Source organism: Carcharhinus amblyrhynchos, chromosome 3 (genome assembly GCF_965287045.1).
Source record: "Carcharhinus amblyrhynchos chromosome 3, sCarAmb.v2.hapA, whole genome shotgun sequence".
Taxonomy (NCBI): domain Eukaryota; kingdom Metazoa; phylum Chordata; class Chondrichthyes; order Carcharhiniformes; family Carcharhinidae; genus Carcharhinus; species Carcharhinus amblyrhynchos.
In genome coordinates, this window is record NC_137326.1 from 10510823 (window position 1) to 10531757 (window position 20935).

The 20935-nt window shown below is 44.5% G+C and overlaps 1 protein-coding gene across 3 annotated transcripts in view; it reads right to left on the reverse strand.

Moving 5' to 3' along the window:
- The window catches only part of LOC145335535 (protein phosphatase 1M-like), a 54116-nt gene that overhangs the window by 18608 nt on the left and 14573 nt on the right, over positions 1-20935 (reverse strand). For all 3 annotated transcript variants that reach the window (XM_080181341.1, XM_080181338.1, XM_080181330.1), the window contains exon 2: positions 1670-1790. In XM_080181341.1, the coding sequence (XP_080037467.1) occupies positions 1670-1717 (48 nt within the window). In that variant the 5' untranslated portion in view covers positions 1718-1790. The remainder of the gene's footprint in view (positions 1-1669; positions 1791-20935) is intronic.

Below are 20935 nucleotides of genomic sequence, written 5' to 3' on the forward strand. Positions count from 1 at the left end.
CACATATCTGGGTTCAGAATACAGCCCACATGACATTTTATTGACCGTTCTCCACATTCCATTGAGTTCCATCCAGGTAGGTTTTTTTTTTCCCTACCGGTATATTGGCTGCAGGGATAGAGTGGGGTTGTCGGCAGTGCAGACTCAATGGGCCAAATGGCCTCCTTCTGTACTGTAGGGATTCTATGGATGCTATACAATTGAAGTGTTTCGCATGGAAAGCGAGGGCAAGTGAAGTGAATGTGTGCTGATTATACACAACACTGTCTGTGAGAGCCGTGCTCTCTGTGTCCATTGTGTCAACATTTCTTTTGTTTTTATCGTTTGAAATTGATGATGGTTCTATTAGTATGTAATTGATTAAACATTTTCTATAACTTATTCTAACATATTCAGTGTGTATTTAATCTTATTCATGGGGACATGGTTAGTGAACAAGCCCAATTTCAACCTTGCAGCCCACTGAGATGAAGGAGGATCTCTCACTAGCTGAGATCGTCTTCCACTGGTTTGTTTTTTAGTTGAAGGTTCAACAAAAGATTTTAAAACTGACTTAAAAAAAAAGTCACCTTGCCCTGCAAATTCTGCTGTTACCATAACCATAGTCAGAGGTAGGAATACTGCGGTGAACAACTCACCTCCTGGCTCCCCAGAGCCTATCCACCGCAAGTCAGGAGTGTGATGGAATACTCCCCATTTGCCTGGCTGGGTGCAGCTCCAACAACACTCAAGAAACTTGACTCCCCATCCAGGACAAAGCAGCTCCGCTTGATTGGCACCACATCTACAAACATCCACTCCCTCTACCACTGACGCTCTGTAGCAGCAGTGTGTACTATCTACAAGATGCGCTGCAGCAATTCACCAAAAATCCTTAAGACATCACCTTCCAAACCCACAACCATCTAGAAGTTCAAGGGCAGTAGATACATGGGAACACCACCAACTGCAAGTTCCCCTCCAAACCACACACCATCCTGACTTGGAAATATGTCGCCGTTCCTTTGACGTCGCTGGGTCAAAACCCTGGAATTCCCTCCCTAACGGCATTGTGGGTCAACCCACAGCACATGGACTGCAGCGATTCAAGAAGGCAGCTCACCACCACCTTCTCAAGGGCAACTAGGGATGGGCAATAAATGCAAGTAACGCCCGCGCCCCTAGCGTCTTAATGAATTAAGAAGTGGGAAGTTACCCCTCGGATCAGGCTATGGGTACTTTCTGGCCATTTACAGCCTACATTTCTTCCAAGAAGTTAAGGATTTTGATGTACTATTGCTCATTTGCTTTATTTAGTTTGGGAGAAATTTCCTTGAGATTTGTTCTTAGAAATGAACCTCAGGTTTTTTTTTCCTCTTTTTCATTTCCCCAGTAATAGTTCACATGAAAGCCAATAATAACGGGAGAGGAATTTCCCTACACGGAATAAACTACATCTCTTCCAATGACAACTTATATGGGCTCCTAACACCTGTGGCAGAGACTGAGTCATGCATTGGACTCCTGAATCATCCAAGAACTCATTTTAAAATGTGGAAGTAAATCATTCTTGACTCCACGGATCTGTCTAAAAGAGCGTGTGGCTGTGCTCAGTCTGTCTGACCTGTCTATTACCATTCATTACACAAAACAGTTCAGTTAAACCGATGTTGCTTTGTGTGGTACGTACAGGTTTTTCATCGGGGCACAAAAGGACCCACTCTTCTTCAATGTCCATTGTTTTTCTGAGGAACAGTGGTCGACAGGTTGCCTGATCTTCATTGACGATACTTTTACCGGCATTTATAACCCTGTTGAACAAGAAATGAACAGTTAACCACATTATCTTCCACTCACTTCGCTCAATGACTTTCTCTAACCAGGCTGATTCCTGGGATGGCACATCTATCATATGAGGAGAGATTAAGTCGGTTAGGATTGTATTGGAGTTTAGAAGAGGGGATCTCAAAAAATTCCAACAAGGTTAGACACGGTACATTCAGAAAGAACGCCCCCGATGGTGGGGGAATCCAGAACTAGGGGTCATTGTTTGGGGATAAGGGATAAACCTTTTAGAACTGAAGCGAGGAGAAATTTCTTCACCCGGAAAGTGGTGAATGTGTGGAATTCACTACCACAGAATGTAGTTGAGGCCAAAATGTTGTGATTTCAAGAAGAAATTAGATTTGGCTCTTGGGGCTAAAGGGATCAAGGGATAGGGAAGAAAGGGGATCAGGATATTGAATTTGATAATCACCGAATGACCTACTCCTGCTTCTAGTTTCTAACTCTCCTTCTCCTCTACAATTTTTTCTTCTCCATTTCTCCAGCTTCATGGAAAAATAAATAATTCACAGGATTTGTGCATCACTAGCATTTATTGCCCATCAGTAACTGCCCACCCAAGGTGATGGAGAGACCCTTCCTGAACTACTGCAGCCCCACGGATTACAGAATTTCGGAGCTGTTTTGGTAACCGCACTTGCCAGCCACTCGGTTTAGGAGTCACCTCATTGCTGAGGGTCTGAGGCCCCATATAGGCCAACAGATTTCCTTCTCTAAAGGGCATTCATGAACCTGTTCGGTATTTACAACAGTTTCATGGTCACCATCACTACCGTCATTTCAAATGTGTACTTTACTGATTTTTAATTATCCAAGTGAGATCCCATATCGGGATCATTAGCCCTGGCCTCTGGATTACTAGCGCAGTGATAATAACTTCTGTGCTGCCGTAACTATCTATCTGTTGATGTCCCGCTTCCAGTTTATTTCTACGTACTTGGTACAACGGGTTGTGTGAGCGTTGTTTCTTGAACGTCTGACGTGTGGACTTCCAGAATTTAACACAATTAGATTCAGGAAATCCACAACATTTTGAATTATTTCTTTGCTTCTCCGAGATCACAAGGGTGGACAATGCAGCTGTGGTGTAGGGGGAGGCTAAATTAGGCCAATTCAAACACTAACACAATACTGGCTGAAGAGGGAATGATCTGAGGCTATGGACAGCATTGACAAAAAGGCTGTCATTATAGACAACAGCGATATATGAACAACAAGCATCCCTCATTTAAAACATGCATTTTGAATTTAGAAAATAAATGAATGTAGTTTGCTTTTAAGATACATTTTGTGAAACTTCAGTCAATGGCAAGATACATTAGGGCTTGATGGGATGACGGAGCCTGCATTCCAGAGGACAATGGCTTCACTGAGTGCAGCTAAATTTATCAGTTGTCGGGGACAAGATGGCTACCAACGCCAGTTTGATGAATGGAAATATACAGTTCCAAGCTGATAACAAAGGTACAAGGCAGACAGAAGGGATTTCTCAGGGTTGGATGATTGTCACATGGATTCCAGTCAGTGGGAATTTCTCCCATGTCCAGTGTCCCTGTGTCGCTGGGCAACAGAAGGGAGGTAATGGTCATAATTAATGACAAATGAGATCCCAAGAGGTCAGGATGTATATTGTTATTGGCTGGAGTTAATGGCAGTGATGATTACTGACTGATTTGTATTAATGTTTCCTGGATAATGCCCACCAGAAAAGTGGGAAATATGTAACTGCCCTCACGGAGGCACTGTTTTCCAGTGCGTTTTTGGGTTGCCCACATATAATATTGAGTACTGGACTAATTTATATCATTCAATTGTTTGGTTAATAAAGTAATGTCTTAAAATCAGTACACCACGGGCCCGATTTTACCATTTTCATTCCAAGTGCTGAATCTGGGTGTAATTCAGATCCGACTTGGAGATCTGCTTTCAGGCACCACCGTACCATACGCACTGGGCCTGAAAATAAAATCACCAGGTCCCATTCGCGCTGTGGGTGGGGCTGAGCTCACCCAAAACGATTGGAGCTCTGAACTGCGCCCGCACAGGTAGAAAAAAAAATTTGAGAAAGCGCGCCCGCGTCAGATCGGAATCCCTCTTATCCACGGTCGTTCCCCCCCCCCGCACTACCCACAGACGTCACTGTCCCCCTTATCAACTCCATTCCGCCACGCAGACCGATCACCACTCCCCGCCCCCTCCACACCCCACCGATCGCCCGCAGAGTAGCAGCGGACCCCACTGTCCCCCCCGCCCCACCAGAGATCCATCTGTGTCCCCCCCACCAGAGATACATCTTAACCGCCGCTCTCCTCCCCTTCACACAATGATCTGGCCTCGTCAATTCCTCTCCCCCCGCCCCCCAGAATGGTCTGGCCTCACTGCCCCCCACCCACCCCAGACAACAAACTGGCCTCACTCATCCCCCACCCCCCCCCCCCACCAGGGGAACATCTGACCCGCCTCCTCCTCCCTCTCCACCAATCAGCCCACCTCCCCTCCATCACTAGACAACAATCAGCCCTTGCCCCCCTCTTCTCAGAGGGCAATCAGCTCTCCCTCTCCCACCAGAGAAACATCTAACTCACCTCAACTCCCCTCCCCCCTCACCAGAGAATGATCTGACCCCCCCCCCCTCCCCCCTATCACTGATCTGAGTCAGAGAGCCATTGGGAACACTGACCGCGCTCTTCAGCGACCCGAGTGCCCGATTCAGACATTTATTAAGCAGGCCCGTGGGCAAACACGGTGGTAAAGGGGGAAATGCTGATAGAGTTGGGCGGGCAGTTCATTAATTCAATTTCAATGATGCAAATGCATTTAAATCGCCACTGCGCCCGTTTTGGCTGCAAAGCAGATTGCTGCCATTCCCAAGGTTTGGTAAGGTGGCCATCTGGACGGACGCGGATCACATTAATGGCCTCGGACCCGATTTTCCCACGTTTTCACGCCCGAAAACGGGTGTGATGCAATGGTAAAACTGGGACCAATGTCTCTGTGTTAGCTAAAGTTTGGTAATACATAGCCTTGTGAGAAAACCCCCATCAAAGGGTGTGACTGCATTTGTGGAGGAACAGTAGAGCCAACATTTCGATTTGGATGCTCTTATCATAAGAATGGAAGTTGATGGGTATATTCATCCTTTATTACTCAAGAAGTGGGCCATAATTTTCCAATTCTCACTTTAAAAACACCTCATGTTTAAGTTAGACATTGTGTACAGTTATCAGACCTAAATTTAGCCTCCATAACAAATGCATCGTACTATATATAAATCATGTCTGTTGTTTATCAAATTGTGTCTCTGTATCTTTTATAGGCAATCTGTTTATAGAAGGGGACTCTTTTTGTAAAGTGAAAATAAAGAAACAGCAAGAAGTGCCAAAACTTGCATATATAATCTTTAACATGACAGGCGACCTCTAAAGGAAGTTATTCGTTCTCATTTTTGTTCGATGCACATAAGTGCTAATCTACTGTGCTTCAGTTATTCCTATTGACATAGTTCTCTCTCTCAAGAGCAGTATGATAGGGCTTAACATTTTCTCCAAATCAAACAGGACAAGAATGTATCGCTCAAGGGCACAGATAAAATGCAGGGTAAAATCTTGCAGAGTAGCTTCTTTCCTACTGCCATCAGACTTCTGAAATGAACCAACCTTGCACTAAGTTTCTCGACACCCTAGCTACGTCTGTAACACTATATTCTGCACTCACTCCTTTTCCTTCTCCATGAACGGTATGCTTTGTCTGTAAAGCACCCAAGAAACAATACTTCTCACTGCAAACCAATACGCAAGACCATAAGATATAGGAGCAGAATTAGGCTACTCAGCCTATTGCGTCTGCTGATATTTTCCTCAACCTCTTTCTCCTACCTTTTCCCTATAACCCCTGATCTCCTTATTAATTAAGAACCTATCTATCTCTGTCTTAGAGACTCAGTAATCTGGCCTCTACAGCCCTTTGCGGCAAAAAGTTAAACAGATTCACCACTCTCTGGCTGAAAAAATTCCTCCTCATCTCCGTTTTAAGGGATCACCCTTTAGCCTGGATTTGTGCCCTCTGGTTCTAGTTTATTCTACTAGTGGAAACATTCTCTCCATGTCCACTCTATCCAGGCCTCACAGTATCCTGTAAGTTTCAATAAGATCCCCCCCTCATCCTTCTAAACTTCAATGACCCACAGTCCTTAACCGTTCTTCACATGACAATGTGACAATAATAAATCAAGTCTGCACAATCTATCCTACCTGGTGTGTTGGGGGGAGCAAGTATATTTAAACAGTAAGACAGCAGAGCTGCCATACTGTTGAAGTTGTACTATTCGTTTGCACTCTTTGTAACTGGATAGTTTTTCAGTATTAAAGTGCCAAGAGTGGAAACACTCATCTCTGGGTTGCGAGCCAAAGGAAATTGCTTCAAGAAACATTGAAACTTGGATTCCCTGGGGCCTTTCCCAATATCACCATCGCATTGTGTATTTTTGTCAGGAGTCCGCTTCAGGCACCTTCAACATGTTGAAGCAATAAAGAACTATCAGTCTGAAAGACGTGCTGGTTAGGTGCATTGACCCAAACAGGCGCCAGAGTGAGGCGACGAGGGGAATTTCACAGTAACTTCATTGCAGTGTTAATGTAAGCCTTACTTGTGACTAATAAACATTGTTTGACTGCGGGACAAGCATGTTTGACTGATCTCACCATGCTTAGCATCAACTGTGGCACAGCACGAGAGCTAGATTTTTCTTCAATAATTAGAAAGAGGTGAGTAAATCATTTGTTAAATAATAAAAACGTTAAACAGTAATGTTGGCTCACTTTTTTTTTTGTTTTCATCTATCTTGACTTTTTTCTGATGGCCCAGACCTCGCTCAGAGGGCCTGGCAGGATGTTCAGGACCAGGCAAATGTGGGGGCTTCAGGCCAGGAATGTGAGGCTCAGAGGGGAAGGGGAAGGGCTGACGGAGATTGGTGGAGAGCAGAGAATGCGCTAAACCAACACCTCACATTTAAAGTTCTTATTCTTGTATTCACCTTCCTCCATTCGTAACCTTCTTCAGTAATAAGACAAATCCCACTCCCTGTGCACGTTCTCCATTGCTCTCCCTCGTGTCTTTTGCATTCTACCCTCCATCTGACTCACCATTAGTGAGCACACCTTCAGCCAAAAGGTACTACCTTTGAAATTCCCTCCCTAATTGCACCTATGCTCCTGACAGATCGCCTATTAAAATACCTACAGTACAGAAGGAAGCCATTCGGCCCATCAAGTGTGCACTGAAGAGCATCTTGCCTATCCCCGTAGCCCCATGTATTTACCTCACTAACCACACCGCCCCCCTCCGCCCCATGGAATGGAATTCTATATCAGACAGAGTTAAATGGACATTAGCAGTTAACAATTAGGAAAGAGAGAGAGTTAAATAAATCAATCTTACCCAACACGATTTTAAGCGGTTGATTATATGTGACAGAGTTTGTAATGAAATTGAATTATGATCTACACGCTTAATGTGAACAAAATCAATTAAAGTGATTTTGAAATAATCCATTGTATAGCGTTAATCAAGCTTGTAAAAAGCAAACTAGCAAATTTTCAACAGAATGGCCAAAGAATTAGTAACATTAATGAAAGAATGCAGATTTGGCAACATCTGATGGACTATATGTAACCATATGTACAGAAAAGCAAAGACTGCAAACAGATATATTCAAAACACATCTTGAAAATGAGCACATTCAATGATGCACTGTATAAGAATCAAGCTGTCCAGACTTGGACAGATGCCAGGTGTTGGGCTCCACTTCTGGTGTTACATCAAGCCTCGGCATTTAGCCAGTGCTGAGCTAGACAAAAAAAAATAGTTTCCTGAGCATCCTAGTCACAAGGAAGTAACCCACGCCAAGAGGTGGACTTCCGCAAATTGGAAATGAACTGATGGAAAATCCATTATTTAAGTTGGTAGATTGTAATTGATTGAAGCAATCTTATCATAAACATATTAATGATAAATGAAATCACATTTAGCTAATGAATGAGATGAACTAAAGATTACAGAAAAGTATAATTGCATTGAATTTTGGCACAAAAATCTTTGAGAAAGCTCTGCGGTTCCTTCTAGTACTACTTGGCACATCGGAGGTCTCCCTTTGGCCAAGGTTACTGCTCTGTATGACTTGTTTGATTCTTCTATGTTTTAATAGTTTTAAATAAATCAATTCGGTTACGCTTTAAAAACTGAGTCATTTTACCTTTGCAAAGTTTATATTTTCAGAATTACTTTAATTTTCTATCTGCATATCTTTGGAGTGGGGGGGGGACTCAGGCAGTCACACAGACAGTCACCCAAGGCCGGAATTGAACCCAGGTCCCTGGCACTGAGAGGCAGCAGTGCTAACAGTGTCAAGAAGCCCTTCGAAAATCTTTTATTTGAAGCTCTATACACGCAGAGTCAGCAGAATGAAAACCCTTCATCCAAGCTCAAGTTCCTGATTTGCCAGATGGAAAGGAAAAGCAGAACAAACATATTTTTTAAACTCAGAGGAAGCTTGACTCGAAGACCAACATAGAATCATACATCATAGAAGAGACCCCTCAGCCCATCGAGTCTGCATCCACACATTAGAAAGCACCTAAACTCCCACCTAATCCTATCGTCTTGATCACAGTATTGAATGTGGGGTTAGGTACTGATTCTTCACGTGACTCTGGTGGCACAGTGGTTAGCACTGCTGCCTCACAGCGCCAGGGACCCAGGTTCAATCCCCGGCTTCGATCATTGTGCAGACCCCGCACATTTTCCCCGTGTGTGTGTGTGTGTGTGTGTGTGTGTGTGTGTGTGTGTGTGTGTGTGTGTGTGTGTGTGTGTGTGTGTGTGTGTGTGCGCGCGCGCGCGCGCGCTTCCTCCCACTGTCTGGTTACATTCATTAGACAAGCTAAATTCTCCCTCAGTGCACCCAAATAGGCGCTGAAGTATGACAATTAGGGGATTTTCACAGTGACTTCCCCGTTAATGCAAGCCTATATGTGACTAATAAATAAACTTTATATTCATTGGAGTTTAGAAGAGTGAGAGGGGATATCATAGAAACTTATACAATTCTAACAAGACAAATTTAGAAAAAAAGTATTCCCAATGACGGGGGAGTCCAGAACTAGGGGTCTTAGTTTGGGGATAAAGGGTAAACCTTTAGGATTGGAGGTGGGGGTGGAGGAGAAATCTCTTCACCCAGAAGGTGGGTGAATGTGTGGAATTCACTATCAGAGCGCAGCTGAGGTCAAAATGTGAGAGTTTAAGGGGGAATTAGATATAGCTTTTGGAGCAAAAGGGATCTAGGGTTACAGGGAGAAGGTGGAATCAGGATATTTAAATTGATGATCAGCCATAATCAAAATTAACGGGAAAGCAGGCTTGAGGGGCCGAATGGCCTACTCCTGCTTCTAGTTTCTATATTTCTAACAAACATCCATCCCTCAAATCAACACCATCAAAATAGATTCATTGGGCATTTATCTTTGCAGATCCTTATCACACCAGTTGGTTGGCACAGTTCTCAAACAGATAACTATTTGTTGTTGGATTGCTCTGGGGCTCCCTGAAGCTACGAAAGGCACAACAGAAGTAAAAGTCTTTCAATGTATAAAATCCTGAGGTCACGTTAACATCTCACTCTTTAGACAGGTCAAGGCATGGTAATTAATGCGGGAAGAATTGAGAGCGCTCGTTGGTGATCATGTCTGTTGTGTGTCGACAGCTTCACAACCCAATGACATCCCACATCACGAAGCCAGAATTCTTATTTTTCACTAAAGCAAAACGTGTACACAAAATCAAAGGTGAGCCTCTTAGTATCTGACACTTCCACGGCCGTTTGAAGCTAAGATTGCAGATACGGTCATGGGTTCCTGAGCAACCTGTTGCAAAGCGCCTTGGCATAAGATGTACGGAAACGTGTAGACTTTACAGCATGGAAACGACGTGATTAAATCTCCTCATTCCTTCACAGCATGGCTCCAGAGGTGGATACAGGGTGAGCTGGCATGAAAGATGCAAGGGTGGTAGGTTGACACAAGGGTTATGAGGGTGGTAGGGAGGCAAGAGTTGGCATGTTAGAATGGATGGGGCATGGCAAGAAAGTGGGGGTGGTGAGGAATGCCCAAGTTGGTGTATGCTCTCCACTTGAGTAACTGGTTCCAGTGTCATTTAACCAATCTACTCCCAGATTCTTTCAACCCCTGTTCCCAAATCTACCCAGTTGTTGTAATGTTGATACAATCCTGGACTTTCACAAGTGGTGGGAGATTCTGTGCACCTTTAAAATTAGCAGGGAGCTGGATTCAAAAGTTTCACCCCATTTTCGCTGCTTGGGGTAAGAGGACAGTGCACAACTCAAGCCAGGGAAATCCAAATTCAGCAAGGCCATTTCAATTCATTGAGTTCAAGCAAACTCCATTTTCACTGTAGCAAGGGTCTTAACACAGTGTGGGAGTTATACATTTTTACAGGAGTCATAAATGTTCTTGAAGGGTGGATAAGGTCCAGAAACTGTCAAGCGGTGTGAAGCTATTTAAATTCCCAGCTCTTTGACAATAAAAAGCTTGCCTGTGTAAAATATCATGCTGTTAGAGTAATTTAAATTCTAAGACCTTTAAAATATAGGCTGCCTACATCAGAGAGAGTTGACAAAAACTCTGTTCTCGCAGTTACAATAGCTGTTTGTTGACACTGCCCAAGAGATATCATTATTAACATTGGCTCCCTTCCACAACCTATTAACTCAGTAGGGAGATCCTAAGTTCATAATTTTATTGACAGCTCAAAGAGTGAAATGATTAGCTATAATTGATGGGGAGTTATGAATAGAAGCTCGCTTGTTTTTTAAATAAGGGATTAAGTACTTGAGGAGATTTAAACATTTTGAATGGGTTCGCTTACATGCAAGTACTTTTTTTTAATTATTGTAAAGCCTGTAACAGGTATTTAAATCTTTATTTTATTCCATCACAGCATGGCTCCTGAGGTGGATACTAGGTGAGTTGGCATGAAATATGTAAAAGCAAAGGGTAATGGGTTGGCACTGGGGCTTTAAGGGAACCATGAGGGTGGGTGTGGATGGGGGTATGTTAAAGATGATGGGGCATGGCAAGAAGGCACGGGTGGTGAGGAATGTGGGTGAGGGAGCCAAATCAGGAGCCTTGCTGTGATGGAATAAAATAAAGATTTAAATACCTGTTACAGGCTTTACGATAGTTAAAAAAGTACTCGCACGTAAGAGAACCCATTCAAAATGTTTAAATCTTCTCAAGTGCTTAATCCCTTATTTAAAACAAAAACAAGCGAGCTTGTATTCATAACTCCCCATCAATTATAGCTAATCATTTAACCTCTTTGAGCTGTCAATAAAATTATGAACTTAGGATCTCCCTACTGAGTTAACAGGTTGTGGATGAACCTGACTCCACCCTACCCATCTCATGCTACCCACCTTAGGAACAAAAATCTAGGCTCTAGTTTCTGCCTAGACCACTACTCACCCTGGTGGCGAATTTCACAGCTTTACAATAGACACCAAGTCCTACAGGCAGCATTCACTCAGTTCGGTATGGCTGGAGTGGTGGTCAGCAAAGGAAATCTTTCACACCTGCGCGTGGTTATGTGCTTTGGGAACAATGACTGACGTATCATATCAGTTAAAAAAATAATTTGGGGGGGGGGGGGGGGTGGCACGGTGGTTAGCACTGTTGCCTCACAGCACCAGAGACCCAGGTTAGATTCTGGCCTTGGGTCACCATCTATGCGGAGTCTGTACACTCCCCCCATGTCTACGTGGGTTTCCTCTGTTTTCCTCCCACAGTCCAAAGTGCAGGTTAGGTTAACTGGAGATGCTAAATCGCCCCTAGTGTCAGGGGATTAGCAGGGTAAATATGAGGGGTTGCAGGAACGGGGCCTGGGTGGGAGTGTGGTCAGTGCAGACTCGATCAGCCAAGTGGCCTCCTTCTGCACTGTAAGGATTCTATAAACCAAGTGTCACAAGAGTGTCTAACGATTCAGCATTCTTCACACCACACTGTCAACCACAATATATGTGGAGGGGATCAGCTGCCAGGTATTCATTCTGCACTGGTCTGTTGAGAACCACTTTGTAGACTTTGCAATTACCAATCATCTAAAGTAACCCTCTGTCACAAACCAGAGTAAAAAGTCTGACAACACCAGGTTTTAGTCCAACCTATTTATTTGATAATATTCTCACTAGCTTTCGAGGGGACAGCCTCTTTGTCAGGTGAATGGAGAGTTCTGGCCTCAGACAGAGCATATAAAGCACAGACAGTTTAGAGATTACTGATTAAAATGCGAATCCTTACACCTAACCTGCTGTTCAAGACCTGAAGTGGCTGACATTCAGGTCTTGAACAGCAGGTTAGGTGTAAGGATTCGCATTTTAATCAGTAATCTCTAAACTGTCTGTGCTTTATATGCTCTGTCTGAGGCCAGAACTCTCCATTCACCTGACAAAGAGGCTGTCCCCTCGAAAGCTAGTGAGAATATTATCAAATAAATAGGTTGGACTAAAACCTGGTGTTGTCAGACTTTTTACTGTGTTTACGCCAGTCCAACGCCGGCATACCCACATCACAAACCAGAGTCACATGAAGAATCAGCACCTGACCACATGTTCAACACTACAACGAGATCCTTACCCAACAAATTTAAGAAATGAGATTCTCTTCCTCATTGGGTCAAGTCTGTATAGTTTCTAAACCTTGAATTTTCAGTTGTGTTATTTATATTTTGCTGCCTAAAACATGATTAATGTGGCCCTATGAAGAGCTAGGAATATTTGCTATATCAGCAGGGTAGAATCATGGAATCCCCTACAGTGCAAAAGGAGGCCATTTGGCCCATCGTGTCTGCACCGACCACAATCCCACTCAGGCCCTATCCCTATAACCCCGTAAATTTAACCATGCTAATCCTCCTGACCCCAAGGGTCAATTTAACATGGCCAATCAACTCAACCTGCACAACTGTGGAAGGAAACCCACACAGACATGGGGAGAACATGCAAATTCCACACCGACAGTGACCGGAGGCTGGAATTGAACCCGGGTCCCTGGTGCTGTGATGCAGCAGTGCAAACCACTGTGCCACCAGGCTGTCCCTAGGGTCTACATGAGATCTGGCAGTGCACAACATTGTGCGCCAATGTTCACCCAACTTGGTTTATTGTCTGCCAAAGCCAAAGCGATGGTGCCTCACTGACTCAGGGTTGTTTTGGGGCCCAGCTTGATGCCATGGAAACGGCTCAAGCATTCACCCTTCTAAGCTTTGGGGGGCAGACAGTGGCAGAGTGAGCCCTGGGGAGAAACTGAGACCACTTAGTGACTAACTCGAGAACTGTTTCTTTCCTGCTGTCATCAGACTTTTGAATGGGCCTAACTATAACTTAAGCTGGTCATTCTCTACACTCACGCTGTGACTGCAACACTATATTCTACACCCTCTCATTGAATCCCTACAGTACAGAAGGAGGCCATTTGGCCCATCGAGTTTGTACAAACCACAAACCCACCCAGGCCCTATTCCTGTAACCCCACACACTTACCCTGCTAACCAGCCCCCCCCACCGACAGTAGGATCAATTTAGTATGGTCAATCAAGCTAACTCGCACATCTTTGGAGCGTGGGAGCACCCAGAAGACACCCACGCAGACACAAGCAGAAAGCACAAACTCCACACAGTCAGTGACTCGAGGCTAGAACTGAACCTGGGGGTCCCTGGCACTGAGAGGCAGCAGTGCTAACCACTGTGCCACCGAGCCCCCCCTCTCCTTTCCTTCTCCCTCTATGTTTTGTCTGTATAGCACACAAGAAACAATACTTTTCACTGTATACCAATACATGAGACAAGGCATTGATAAAGTGGAAGCTGGAAAACCACAAGCAAACCTTAAGAACATAAGTAGTAGGAACAGGAGTCGGCCATCTAGCCCTTCGAGCCTGCCCTGCCATTCAATAAGATCATGGCTGATCTGAAGTGGATCAGTTCCACTTTCCCGCTTTTTCCCCCCCCATAACCCTTAATTCCCTTGTCTGTCAAAAACCTATCTACCCGTGTCTTAAATATATTCAGCGAGGCAGCCTCCACCACTTCAACGGGCAGAGAATTCCAGAGATTCACCACCCTTTGAGTGAAGAAGTTCCTCCTCTATTCTAAACCGTCCCCCCCCCCACCTTATCTTGAGGCTGTGCCCTCTAGTCCTGCTGTCCTTTCTGAGCAGGAAGAATCTCTCTACCTCTACCCTATCCATCCCCTTCATTATCTTATTCGTCTCTATAAGATCCCCCCTCATCCTTCTCAACTCCAACGAGTACAGACCCAGTCTATTTAGTCTCTCTTCACAGTCTAACCCCCTCATCTCCAGTATCTGCCTAGTGAACCTCCTCTGCACTCCCTCCAAGGCCAAAATATCCTTGCACAAGTGCGGCGACCAAAACTGCACACAGTACTCCAGCTGTGGCCTCACCAGTGCCCTGTACAGTTGCAGCAAGACCTCCCTACTTTTGTATTCAATCCCCCTCGCTATAAAGGCCAGTGACCCATTCGCCTTCTTGATCACCTGCTGCACCTGCAGACTGGGTTTTTGCGACTCATGCAGAAGGACCCCCAGGTCCCTCTGCATCGTAGCATGCTGCAGCTTTTTGCCCTTTAAATAGTAATCCCTCCTACTATTATTTCTGACAAAAAAATTCAATGTTGATGGGGTTACTTAAAGAAAAACAGGAGGTTTGTGAGGAGCACAAGTACCAGCACGGGCCTATTGGGCCGAATGGCCTGTTTTTCTGCAACTAGTTTGTAATTGTCATTCTGTCCATCATTTTTGGGTCAGATAGGCTGAACTCTGACCTTCTGTTTACCCTGTGGCGACCAGTTTATAACATCACCTGAACCAGAGGATTGTGAGATCATAAGAAGTAGGAACAGAAGTAGGCCATTCGGTCCCACTAGCCTGCAACACCATTCAATTGTGTTACGTAAAGCTATAGAATCTTACAGTGCAAGAGGCCATTCAGCCCATCAAGTCTGCACCAACCACAATCCCACCCAGGCCTATACATTTACCCTAGCTAGTCCCTCTGATACGATGGAGCAATTTAGCATGGCCAATCCACCCAACGCATCTTTGGACTGTGGGAGGAAACCGGAGAACCCGGGGGAAAACGGGAAGAACTTGCAGACTCCGCACAGACAGTGACCCAAGCCGGGAATCGAATCCACATCCCTGGCGCTGCGAGGCAGCGACACTAATCGCTGTGCCACCATGTTTTGCCTTCAGTCATTGTTTGGACCAAGGAAAGTCAGAGTTGATAATGAGGAACTTCAGAGTTTTGCAACACAAAAGGCTGTCCTGGGGCATTGTCCCAATTCTACATGCTTACTAAAGATTTTCCTGGGAAGACAACACCCTCTGGTGTGATGACTCATGCTCAGTTTTCATCGGTCCCTCAAGTCAGATGACTCACATCTGCTGCACTGTCATAAAGTAAGAAGTCTCACAACACCAGATCTTAAAGTGACAGACACCACATACACAAAAAATAGTATCATGGTTAATCCAACATTCCTCTCATCCACTTCCCCGCCTTTCCTCACAGCTCTTGATTCCCTTACTGATCAATAATCTACCTCAGCCTTAAATATACACAAGGACACTGCTCCCACGTCTTTCCTTAGCAAGGCGTACCAAAACCTCTCAACTCTCAGAAGAAATTCCTCCTCATCTCTTTGGTTTGATTTATTATCACATGTATTAGCATACAGTGAAAGTATTGCTTTCTTGTGCGCTAGTCAGACAAAGCATATCGTACATAGAGAAGGAGAGAGTGTGCAGAATGTAGTGTTACACTCATAGCTGGGGTGTAGAGAAAGATGAACTTAATACAAGGTAAGTGCATTCAAAAGTCTGAGGGCAGCAGAGAAGAGGCTGTTCTTGAGTCGGCTGGTACGTGACCTCAGACTTTTGTATCTCTTTCCCAAAGGAAGGTGGTGGAAGAGAGAACGTCCCTGTGCGTGCGTGAGGTCCTCGATTCTGCTGGCTACTTTTCCGAGGTAGTGGGAAGTGTGGATAGAGTCAATGGATGGGAGGTTGGTTTGCGTGAAGGACTGGACTTCATTCATGACCCTTTGTAGTTTCTTGTGTTCTTGGTCAGAGTGTACCAAGCTGTGATTCAACCAGAAGGAAAGATTTCTATGGGTACATCTGTAAAAGTTAGAGAGTTGTAGCAGACATGCCAAATTTCCTTAGACTCCTGAGAAAGTAGAGGAGTTGGTGGGCTTTCCTAACTGTAGCTTCAGTGTGGAGGGTGCAAGTCAGGTTGTTGGTGATTTGGACATCTAGAAAATTGAAGCACTCGACAATTTCCCCTTCATCACTGATGATGTAGACGGAGGCAAGTCCTCCACTGTGCTTCCTGAAGTCAATGACCATCTTCTTTGTTTTGATGACATTTGAGGAAGAGATTATTGTCGCCGCTCTAGGTCACCAGATTCTCTCTCTCATTCCTGTACTCTGTCATTGTTTGAGATCTGACCCACTATGGCGATATTGTCAGCAAACTTGAAAATCGGGTTGGAGGGGAATTTGGTCATACACCCACAGATGTATAAGGAGTATAGTAAAAGGCTGAGGACGCAGCCTTGTAAGGTACTGATGTTAAGGATGATTATGGAGGTGGTGTTGTTGTCTCTCCTTACTGATTGCAGTCTGTGGGTTAAGAAGTCTAGGATCCAGTCACAAAGGGAGGAGCCATGCCCCAGGCTATGGAATCTTAAATTGGCTCACCTTTAATCTGAGACTATGCCCTCTGTTCCTAGACTTACCCATGAAGGGAAACATCCTCTTAGCACTTATCTTGTCAAGCTCTTTAAGAATCCTGAACGTTTCAATTAGATCACCTCTCATTCTTGCTAAATTCCAATGAGTAGTGCCCCAACTTGTTCAACCTTTCTTCAGAAGGCAATCCCTCCACACCGGGGATCATCCTGGTGACCCTGAACTGCCTCCGTGAGATAATATCTTTCCTCAAACATGCGAGTTAGGTGGATTAGCCATGATAAATTGTCCATCAGCATCAGGGGGATTGAGCAGGGTAAACATGTGGGGTTATGGGGATAGGGCCTGGATGGGATTGTTGCCAGTGCAGGCTCGATGAGCTAAATGGCCTCCTTCTGCACTGCAGGAATTCTGTGATTTCGGAGTATTGTGTACAGTTCTGGTCGCTGCGTTATAAGGAGGATGTGGAGGCATTGGAAAGGGTGCAGAGGAGGTTCACCAGGATGTTGCCTGGTATGGTGGGAAGGTCTTATGAGGAAAGGCTGAGGGACTTGAGGTTGTTTTCGTTAGAGAGAAGGTTGAGAGGTGACCTGATTGAGGCATACAACATGATCAGAGGGTTAGATAGGGTGGATAGTGAGAGCCTTTTTCCTTGGATGGTGATGGCTAACACAAGGGGACATAGCTTTAAATTAAGGGGTGGTAATTATAGGACGGATGTCAGAGGTAGGTTCTTCACTCAGAGGGTAGTAAGGGTGTGGAATGTCCTGCCTGCAGCAGTTGTGGACTTGCCAACTTTAAGGGCATTCAAATGGTCAGTGGATAGGCATATGGATAACACTGGAATAGTTTAGGTTAGAGGGTCATTAGATTGGTTCCACTGGTCGGCGCAACATCGAGGGCTGAAGGGCCTGTACTGTTCTATGATTCTAAGGGGACCAAACCTGCTCACAATGCTCCAGATGTGGTCTTGCTGGTACCTTGTACAGTTTTTTAAAAATTTTTATTCCAATTCAATCCAATCAAGTCCAATTCAGAGTCCCAACAAGTTGAGACATTCCTGATCCAAGCTGACAAGACAGGACTCTCACCTCCTGTCTTGGGCTTGATCTACATGAGCTGATTGGATCTACATGAGCTGATCCTCCTCCAAGGCTTGAACTCATTTGCATCTTAGCCAAAAGGCCGAGATGCCACTTTTAAAAATTGCTTCAAATTAAGCTAAAATGTAATTTAATGACTTAATAACCAAGTACAGTGTGTCGATACTACACTTAAATCTTGGCCAAGAGCTGAGATTACTTCCCTACTCTTGAAAACTCGGCTAAGAAGGTGCACAATTCACTGGTCCTCTACTAACCCTGGACCCTCTTCTTGGCAAGCTGAGGTGTGCTAAGATGTTAAAAATCAACACTCTTCATAAAGCAAAGCAGCATCAGGTAAACGTGCTTCACGCCAATATCAGTAGCCTTCGTAAACATCCGACCCTGATTTTGGTACAAAGTCTCATGTTTATCAATCTCCACACAGCAAGTGTTTTCATGCGTAAAAGATATTGGAACAAAAGGACAGGAACTGTGCCTACAATGAGTGAAGGGGGTAGGAGAGAAAAATCAAAGAAGAAATTCAATGTGAATCAATAACAGCCTGTGAATGGTATGCTTTCTGTACAAGTGAGTTCCGCTAACTCATTTGTTTACTTCTCGAGTTGCTAATTGCTGCAGGCCTGGGGAACACTGCCCTTAACTCAAACTCCAGATTTGAAATTTATGTAGCTTTTTACCCAATAACCTGTAATTTATTCAGTTTTCTAATTTTAGCAACCATAATTTGCATTTATACCTCAATTTTAACATTAAGAAAAGTGCCTGAACAGAATGTGAAGGCCGGAGAAAACTGACAATGGAAATAAGGGAACTGATGGTTAAACTCCAAGCTTGCTATTACTTAATGGTTACTGCTGGATTTAACTTCCCCTTCCCTTTTTTTAAACTTTAGGTGTCAGACACTTATAAATCGAGCTCCTTCATTTAACAATAAACAATTTTGTTCCTTCGACTATGGATCCACAAACATTAACACAACTGAAAGATCAGAGGGTTAGATAGGGCGGACAGTGAGAGCCTTTTTCCTCGGATGGTGATGGCTAACACGAGGGGACATAGCTTTAAATTAAGGGGTGGTAGTTTTAGGACGGATGTCAGAGGCAAGTTCTTTACTCAGAGGGTAGTAAGGGTGTGGAATGCCCTGCCTGCAGCAGTTGTGGACTCACCAACTTTAAGGGCGTTCAAATGGTCAGTGGATAGGCATATGGATAACATTGGAATAGTTTAGGTTAGAGGGTCATTAGACTGGTTCCACTGGTCGGCGCAACATCGAGGGCCGAAGGGCCTGTACTGTGCTGTAATGTTCTATGAAATTAATTTGTCATAAATTTCCAACGAGACTGAAATTAAAGGTCAAGTATTGAAAAGGAACAAAGGATGATATGATTACAGATAGCAAGGTAGCGCAGTGGTTAGCACTGCTGCCTCACAGTGCCAGGGATCTAGGTTCAAATCCTGGCTTGGGTCACTATCTGTGTGGAGTTTGCACATTCTCCCCGTGTCTACGTGGGTTTTGTCCAAGTGTACACAGTAAGAAGTCTGAAAACACCAGGTTTAAGTCCAACCGATTTATTTGCCTATCAGTTGGACTTAAACCTGGTGTTGTCAGACTTCTTACTGTGTTTACCCCAGTCCAATGCTGGCATCTCCACATTTTCTCCAGGTGCGCCAGTTTCCTTCCACACTCCACAGATTTTAAAGCAAAGATTTTTTTAAAGCTTATTTATCAGTCACAGGTAAGGCTTACATTAACACTGCAATGAAGTTACTGTGAAATTCCCCTAGTTGCCACAATCTGGCACCTGCTCGGATCAATGCACCTAACCAGCACATCTTTCGGACTGTGGGAGGAAACCAGAGCACCCGGAGGAAACCCATGCAGACACAGGGAGAACGTGCAAACTCCACACAGACAGCAGTCCAAGCCGGGAATAGAACCTGGGTCCCTGGTGCTGAGAGACAGCAGTGCTAACTGCGGGAAAAGGTACGGGAAAAGGTCAAGGATGTCCCAATAATTAAAGGAGTTGGGGGCACGAGAAAGGTTGGTAGCGTTCCTTCAAATAGGGTCCAGATAAAGGCTGGGGTAAAGACACTTTATCTGAAAGCATGAAGCATTCGGAACAAAGTGAATGAGCTGGTGGCGCAGATCAGCACAAATGGATATGATCTGGTGGCCATTACGGAAACGTGGTTGCAGGGTGACAGGGACTGGGAGCTGAATGTCCAGGGGTATCAAGTGTTTAGGAAGGATAGACAGGAGGAAAAAGGGGGAGGGATAGCTCTGCTGATTAAGGGTAATATCAGGGCGGTAGTAAGGGAAGATATAGGCTCCAAAGAGCAGAACGTGGAATCGTTATGCGTGGAGATAAGGAACAGTAAGGGGAGGAAGACTCTGGTGGGTGTGGTCTATAGGCCCCCAAATAATAACTTGGAGGTGGGGCGGGCTATAAACACGCAAATAAATGATGTGTGCAGAAATGGAACGGCGATAATTATGGGGGATTTCAATCTACATATTGATTGGTTGACCCATGTCGGACGCGGTGGGCTTGAGGAAGAGTTCTTGGAATGCTGCTGGGATAATTTCCTTGAACAGTGTGTGACGGAACCAACAAGGGAGCGAGCTATCTTAGATCTGATGTTATGTAACGAGGCAGGTAGAATTAGGGACCTTGTTGTGAGGGATCCTCTTGGGATGAGCGATCATTGTATGGTTCAGTTTTTGGTACAGATGGAGGATGAGAAAGTAGGGTCCCAGACCTGTGTCCTCTGTTTGAACAGAGGGGAGTACGATAGGATGAGAGAGGAATTGGCAAATGTATAGATTGGGGGCACAGATTGGTTGGTAGGACTGCTGAGGAACAGTGGAGGATCTTTAAGGAGATCTTCTTCGGTGCTCAGCAGAAATTTATTCCGATGGTAAAGAAGGATCGTAGGAGAAGGGATAATCAGCCGTGGTTATCGAAGGAATTAAAGGAAAGTATTAAATTAAAAGCTGATGCGTTTAGAGTGGCTAAAAGTGAGCGGGCGAGTAGAAGATTGGGAGAGGTTTAAAAATCAACAAAGATTGATGAAGAAGATGATAAAGAAAGGAAGGATAGACTATGAAGCTAAACTAGCACTAAATATAAGAAAGGATAGTAAGAGTTTTTGTAAGTATATAAAGAGGAG